The sequence below is a fragment of the Nestor notabilis genome, unplaced genomic scaffold (assembly GCF_000696875.1).
Source record: "Nestor notabilis isolate BGI_N333 unplaced genomic scaffold, ASM69687v1 scaffold32938, whole genome shotgun sequence".
Taxonomy (NCBI): Eukaryota; Metazoa; Chordata; class Aves; order Psittaciformes; family Psittacidae; genus Nestor; species Nestor notabilis.
The window spans coordinates 1-8,102 of NW_009942011.1; the positions used below are offsets into that span (position 1 = coordinate 1).

At 37.3% G+C, this 8,102-nt stretch overlaps 1 protein-coding gene across 1 annotated transcript in view; it reads right to left on the reverse strand.

Moving 5' to 3' along the window:
* Nucleotides 1–20: 20 nt before the first annotated feature.
* Nucleotides 21–8,102, reverse strand: part of LOC104410890 (uncharacterized protein C18orf8-like) — a gene marked incomplete at both ends in the record, with an annotated part of 8,458 nt that continues 376 nt past the window's right edge. Inside the window, 8 exons of the mRNA XM_010021177.1 lie at nt 21–132; nt 1,515–1,620; nt 1,726–1,815; nt 2,315–2,418; nt 4,006–4,146; nt 5,362–5,448; nt 6,488–6,544; nt 6,928–7,012. Of these exons, the coding sequence (XP_010019479.1) occupies nt 21–132; nt 1,515–1,620; nt 1,726–1,815; nt 2,315–2,418; nt 4,006–4,146; nt 5,362–5,448; nt 6,488–6,544; nt 6,928–7,012 (782 nt within the window). The remainder of the gene's footprint in view (nt 133–1,514; nt 1,621–1,725; nt 1,816–2,314; nt 2,419–4,005; nt 4,147–5,361; nt 5,449–6,487; nt 6,545–6,927; nt 7,013–8,102) is intronic.

The following is an 8,102-nucleotide window of genomic DNA, read 5'->3' on the forward strand; positions in this document are numbered from 1 at the left end:
AATAATATAATAAATAATACCTGCTACAGGTATTTGATAGGGTTGTATTGATCGAGGCGGAAGTACAAATTGATGGATGGTAGTAGACCCATCAAATTCTCCTTTTAGCTTGATGTCAAATATAACTGAAGTCTGCAATTGAGAAGAGGAAATTAGTATTCACAAGTGTGAATTACTCCCCATTTAAATGTATTCAGGCTGATTTTTCACGTTTTCATCTTACATTCTTCATGAGAATCAGAGAATGGTTTAGGTTGGAAGAGATGTGCTGTGTCAGGGACACCCTTCCAATAGACCAGGTTGCTCAGAGCAACACTTCCAGGGATGGGGCATCCACAACTTCCCTGGAGAACCTGTTCCAGAGTGGCACTGACTTCACTGTAAAAAACTTTTTTCTTGTATCCAGTCTAAATCTACTCTTCAGTTTGAAACCATTCCCCCTTAAACTGTCACTACAGACCCTGGTAAATGTCCCTCTATCTTGTATGTGCCCTTGCAAAAAATTCATGTCGAATTCCCTGCTTAGTTATGGACATTAGAAACTGAGGAAAATTCTGCATCTTCCTATGATATCCTCATACATCTACCATTCAGTCTTGTTCAGCTCGGGTCACTAACACTTCCACCCAGTACAGACCACGTCCTTAGCCTTGCACAGTAGAAATTAGCTTTGCTGTTAGTGCTAATGAAACATGACTTCCACTACTGGCATCTACCTTATTTGTAGATACAGGGTAAAATATAAACCTACCCTGGTTTTGCTTTCTGTATTTATATAGTCATAGTTACAGCTTGACCAAAATGCTGGAGAACAAGTGCTCTAGGTTAAATGTGTAGAATTAACATGAATTATAGCTGAAACATCAACTAACCATCCTAATGAGATAAGATGTCCCTGTTCCTGAAGCTGCCCAAGAGAAGATACTACAAGAAGTCAAAGCCTTTCCACAGATTAAGAGTAAAATACCACTTTAGCTTCACCACTGATCAAGCCTTGCTACTGAGACTATAGACAAACATGTTCTACCCACACTACCATATGCATAAGATCACTTGAGCCCATAGAATTTTTTGCAGATCTGGGCCTTCAGACTAAAGGAACATATGTTTGTGTCATAAACATAACATTCAAGTGTTCGCAATGTCAGAAGTTCCCAGGTTAAACCTGGGAATTTAATTGGATAATTTACTATCCAATTTAACTCTACTTCTTCATATGCTGCCTTAAACACCTACACAGTGCAGCATGAGAGTATCACAGGAAACTAACAGGAAGAAAAAAAAAGTATAAACCTCAGGAATTAACAGCCTTGATTGATTAAATGTTAGCCCAGCAAGGTAAAAGGCTAACTTTGAATCTCTTCTACCCTTATGGGTTTGTTCCTGCAAATACTCTGGCTTTTGGCAAAGCTAAGCACATGCAAAAATATTTTCTAGAGCTAACAGGCACTTTTATTAAAGTTTGCCTGTAACTTTTAAGAGTTAAGGCACAACATAATATAAACAGATCAGACCTCAGTATCCTGATGATGGACTACCACCAAGTTATCCACAACATTCAGTGCAAACTTCCCAGTTCTGTTCAGCTTTAAAATGTGAGTCTTCTTACAGGAGCCCTCTCTATGGAAACAAACAGGCATGAGAGCTGGTCAGTAAGCCTGTTTAAAGTAGAAAACAAAATGTCTCCTATGTGTGTATCGCCACCAGTGTTCATTCTGTTCTTACCTAGGTAAGTGATAGAGGACTACTTCTGCTCCTGTACTATTGGAAGTCCTTGAGTGATGCCTCAAATAGAGAACATAAAGCTGTCCATATCTAACAAAACAATAGGATTACAGAATTATTTTCAAACAAGAGCTCTAAGCAGTCTAGTAGAGTCATACATTTTATCCTAAAAGAATATGTGAGATTACTTAGGTCAAGTAACCAATTAAGTAAGACTAAATCAGGACTTGGTATAAGATACTTGACATGGCACAGCCTAGACTCATGCAAGTTGGGCATCTGTGACCAACTCTATCAACACACCAGTTAAAGAAATAAACATTTTCAAGATTTCTGTAAAATTCAAGAACAATTTAAGGTGAAACTTCTCAGTTTGCTGAGATACTGTTTAGGATACTCTAGGATATTGTTTAAATATCACTAGGATAATGTTTAAAGGCTTTGGTCGTGGTAGTAACTGAAGCACTTTAATGCAGTAGTACTGCTAGAACAAGAAACAAATGCAACCAAGATAATATTCTTATCTTCTCTCAACATCCCCTGAACTGTCACACTTTTCCAAGGAAGGCTTAATTAGTTAGATACATACATTGTAGCCATAGCAATATCTCTTTCAGAAAGGCTGAGCTTGGATGACTTCGGTGCTGCAGGTAACTCAATTTCAAATTTTGATAGTTTTGACATCGTTCCACTCTGTTAAGTGGGAAATAATAAATAATTATTAAGACATGAACCAGAGGTCTCGAGCGACCTTTAATCAAATGCTGTAACAACAGCACTCCCAGGAGGCCAAGAGCAGCAATAGCCGAAAAGAAGGCATTGACAAGAAGTGCGTGACTCAACACATGCTTCTTCTACCATTATAATTTCAGCAGCTTTATCATCTTGATTTTGTAACATCAGCTTCAGCTAGAAAAGCCTTTCAATTTTAGTAAGTCAAGACAAATATCTATACAAATCCCATTTACAACTGACCTAGATATCCCAAATAGCAGCTCTCTTCCTTTCTCTCTTCCAGAAATGTACATGCTCTAAGTCATGAATAACTGCTTACTGGAAAGGGGAAATATTGGTATCTCCTACCAGTCACAGTTTCCTTTAGTTCCTGCTAAATGCACAATCTGCCTTATACTCAAAGCATATCTCTGCTCCTGCACAATGTTTCCACTTTACTATGGGATTTATATTTAAACAAGTTTTTAGAGTTTCCAAAGCTTCAACTGAAATTCACTTCCCATTCTCATTCATTCATTCGTGAGTGTGAAGTGTGAATGCTACAGCAATAACTCTTTTGCTAAAGCTCTATCTTAAAAGATTTCAGCATGGCACCTTTCTCAGGAGACCTTTAAAGATTACCTTCTGAACACAAAATAAGAACTATTTAGCTTCAAGCTGCAACTCAACACAAAACATTAAGGAGGGGGAAGCATGACTTAAGCCCTTAGAAAGAAAACTGTGAAAGGCTAGTAAGTTCCACCAGCCACCTAGAAGAATGTCATTTCAGGATGCAGTACACACCCTACACATGATCAACACAAACCAGGAAACCATTTGAATAAGCTGCTTCTTAATCTCTTTCCTTAGACTATCACAGAAATCTTACTAATCCGTTGATGGAAGCAAGACAAATGCTGTAGTTCTTCATCTTATAAATCATCTGACTGCGTGATTAACTTAGATTCTAGCTTTCACTACACACTTTTTCAAGACAATAAGAAAAATACTTTCCCAGTGAACTTAAGCATTGTCCACAGGGAAGAACACCAAGAGAAATAAATACTGTAAACAAACTATCTCATGCTTAGGACAATAGCTGTTTCTTAAGCGCTACCTTTTGTCTTTCAGAATCATCCCCTCACGCTTGGAAGGTAATTATAATCACAAATGAGAGGCCCTTACTTTTTATTATCATACTAGAGAGTGCCAAAGCTCATATGAAAAGTAAATAATATATACTTAATTGAAAAAAGATCTCTTGAAATATATTGAAGTTGCCAAATATTGTGTCACTATTTTTTTTTCCTCCATTCTTAAGGTCCAACAGTAGCTGGACATGCCTCTTTCCAAGGAGAACATGAGAAAGAGCAAATTACTTAATTCTAAGATATCACCTTGGAACTACCTCATAGATTTTTGCTTTGTCCTTTGCTTATAGTCATACAAGGATGTGAACACATGCACCTCTTGTAAGAAGCCCAAGAAAAGCAACAGAATATTTGAGTGAAGAAGCAGTCTACAAAGCAGCACACAAAATGAAAAGTTTGGAATACATCCCTTTACCTTGAAATAGAATGGCTGCAGGACATTGCCAAGGACAGTGGTTGAAAGAAGAATAACAGAGCTCTCTGGACAATACATGTACCAGTTGACATTAATACTCTGATTCTTCAAAAGTTTTAAACTTCGTTTCTCTGGTAATACCTGGAAAAATAGGATACTAGCATTGTATTACTGTCAGTATTCCAACAGCGAAAATGGTACTACACAGTCACTAGGACTGTTAAGTGAGAAACTGTTAAGTGTAAGGGCATCTACAGTGCTAGAATTAAACCTCAGAAATCTGACAATTACAGCTTAGGCCCCAGTTTACTGTAGCTAAGGGAATGCACATCAAATCCTCCTCAGATTTTAACAAGCTGAAAGGTGTTGTGTCTTCCCCTCATCCAGCTCTGGATATAGGTTCTGTCCATAATGGAGAAAACAGCTAGCTTGACACAACTAGTGAAGTTTTAATAAAAAGGTATTACAATAACTTTGCTACCTACACTCCTCAGCTTCCTTAATCTTTTATTTTAAGAACTAAGACAGTATATAAATTCTCCTCATTTTAAGGGCTTAAATAGCTTTTCTTTAAAAAACATGCTTACTCAATTCAGCCCTTTTATTTGCAGGGCTGACATTCATAATCCTTTTAGGTGCCATATATATTCCCCTCCCCCCAGTCAGCAGTAAATGCTGCTGCTTTTTCTGTTACTTTCTTTAGTACTAGTTATTAGTAACAGTAATTATGTGAAACACCATTTCTTAGCTCCAGGACTGGAACTATTGGGAAGTGCACAACTTTGGAGGAAGTTTATAACATTCCTCATCATGAATGTCAGAAAGGGCTATTTATTCATTAGATTTCTTCAAAAACATGTGCAAAGGTAAATACACATAACATAGAGGAATGCAGATAATGACATCAACACAGGAGAAAACTGCCCCTTTGCAGGTGGGTATCAGTATCTAGTCAATTATTTGTTCTTTGCTGCATTTTAAGCATGCACACATCCTCCCTAATGCTGACTTGTTTTGCATGAAGTGGTATTTCACATTAACCATACATATAATATATGTATATGTGAATATTACATGCAAGCCAAGAGCATCTATCAATCTAGAGTTCCCAAGGCTTAACTGACTACTCCTTTATACAAGGTCTTTGTTAGCTGTGCTAAATAACCTGTTGATAATAAATTCCCTCTGCCCCCAAAATGTATTCCTCTCAAAGAAAAATAATCACAGTCTGTAAACAAAATGGCAGAATTTCTTTTTTTAGTAGTGTTCTTTCTCATTGAGAGAGCTATAAGAAAGGAATTCAAAGACACCATCACAAATTCTCTAGATACGTCCTGCAGGAGTTATTTGTATTACCTGGTAGAATTCAATTCCTTGGTCTGTGATGAAGACAATTTCTGTTGAGCTTGTCCAGCAGAATCCTAGAATATTGGCGTTCTTTGTCTTTTAACAAACAAGCAAACAGACACTCTTTTACTTGGCATAATTAACTCTTCAGATAAGCTAATATTACTAAATGAAGAACACAAAACTAAAGGTGACTTAGTTACTGAATCACTGGAGTTAATATTTTTGGTCAACTGGAGACCTTGCACCAGCTACTTATGTAAAAACTTCCAAAATTATGATTGAACACAAGTACTGTATGACCTGAATTTTTGGCAGCATGTGAGATTTACAAGTTTATTACACAGTCAAATTTTCTTTTCACCCTAAATACAACCAAGTTCTGCTGGTTCAAACCATACTGCAAATTCAACCAGTTCCTGCCATGAAAAGCAGGTTCCTTATGTTGACAGAAATAAAGAGCTAAGTGGAAATATCTGCCATGACTTCAGTCAGAACACTACCATAAATGCTTGGCTAGAATTATTTACTCAAACACCTAATTCTAAATAATGAAGCAGACTGCTTCAGCTTTGAAGTCTACAGGAATAAAGGGATGTCTGCAAATGAGATGTTTAAAAATTTACTTTAGGATATCCCTAAACGTAACTTATCTTAGTTAAAAGTTGGAAAGTACCAAGTAACGTTTCTGGTAAAATAATAATAAAAAAAATAAAAAGGGTTGTTTAAAAATGCCAAACAGTCCACAAACTAGTAACAGTTTACTATCACTGATCAGTGAAATTAGGGTAGAGCATCCACATCAACGTATCTGGCATTAGTATAATTACTGTCTGCTGTTTCTCTGTCACAAGCACTTTGTCTCTTCTTCCCAAACCCTGACGTTTGTTGCCTCAGCATTTGTTGTCACAGCATTTCCAGTCTCTTCTAGGAAAGAATTAGTGACTGGACCAGGAAGGTTTTTATGGTATTGTTAATACCTGTTTGTTTAATTCAGATAGGCAGTAGTAACTACATATCTCATTTATTTAACGTTAGTGTTTGGGAGGTATCTCGATGAGTTCTCTTGTAGAGTAAATGCCACCAGCATAGTAGAGCTTCACCTAGGCATATAAGCCTGGCACCTTTAACTTACCTTACATTCCTGTGTATACTCTAGCTGAGGGCTATCTGGAATAAAGTTCAAAAAATCCTGCAAAAACACCCAGGAAGCAAGTGTATCAGCAACTAAGAAGCACAAATATACATATATAGATACAAGAGAATAGTTATGAGTTTTTCAAATTATTTTGGATATATCAAAGATAAATAAACATAACTCACTATATTCCACTTCACCCCTGACATGGAACTCCTTATAGAAGCTGGCTCCCCCCACGCCTTTTCTTAAATGATGACACTAGCAAGACAACAGTGTTGCCTGCTCAGCCTCTCAGGATGATAGAGGAATTTTCACTGCAGCTGTTGTTAGCCACCAGACCTCTTGGATATTTATTTGCCTGAGCTTCTACTCTGGTACTGCAAGTAGAAGACTTCCAGCTCCAATTCCCTGTCTGTAGGGTGTAGGTTTCTTACCACACTCTTCAAAGTTCTCTGCACAGCCAGTATCTTGTTCCCCAAGGAAAATTTGATGCACTTCACTTCTCCTTTGTCTTCCATCCTACACAGAAAGGAGTTACGGAAATACTGCCTAAAATAGTTTCTTACAGAACTCTGTAATAAATCCTCAAAAAGACAAGAGGAAAAAAAGTGTAATGCAAATGCTTTTGAATACAACTTATGAGTGTTGCTTGACAAGTACAGGATTCAAAATTCAGACTGGAAGATAATGGTAGTCCTGACTTAGCACCTGAACTTACTACAAATGCTCAGCTCTGTTGATCTATGATGCGGAGTTGGGATGACTGTGAGACCATTCAAACCCAAGTTCTCAGTTCTGTCCCAGTGAATCTGGACTTCTGTGACACTCACCAACATCCTGCAATCACTCCTTTACTTCCAGAACTACTGCTAATTGACACAAGCCTACCTGCCTCCCCATCAGGACACATCCTCTAGAAGAAATTCTGATGTTAAAGGGAGAGTGAAGCTGTTTTCATACTATTAAAAAGATGTATTCTTACCCAACAAGCATCAGTACAATTGGCATGAATTTGAGAAGTAGAAGGTAGCTCTACTTCCACTGTGCGTTATTAAGTCCAGACAAAGAGAGATAAACAGTCAAGCAGGAAAATTGTGGAACCTCCTGAAGTTCACTGAGTATTTTCAGCTCTCAGGATTTGTGACAAGGGTAGTCAAACAAAAACAGCAACTCTCAGGACAGGCCCTGTTCAATACCTGACAGATTGCAGTAAACATACTTCACTACAAATTGCTTCATCCATATCTGAATTGAAGCAATTTGCAAGTAAAAGAATACTTCCTTATGTATGAACAGGTATCAAAGAGCCATTGCTCTTAACAAAGGCATGTATAAACCAGTCTTCTACAGACAAAGTAGTTTCACTGAAAATAAATACTGTTGTCAGATTCTGCAAAAAAAAAGTTTCCACAAGAAACTGAAGACATGAAAAATAAGCCAATTTAGATTAAACAAGAAAAAGGATGCAAGAAAGGAATGCAGGAAACACCACGCTTGAATGACAGGCATGAAATTCAGAAATTATGGTTCTCTACATATTTAAGTTAACTTCATTTTGTTTAATTTACATCCTTGGATAAGTCACTGCTGCTGTAGGAATCCCCACACT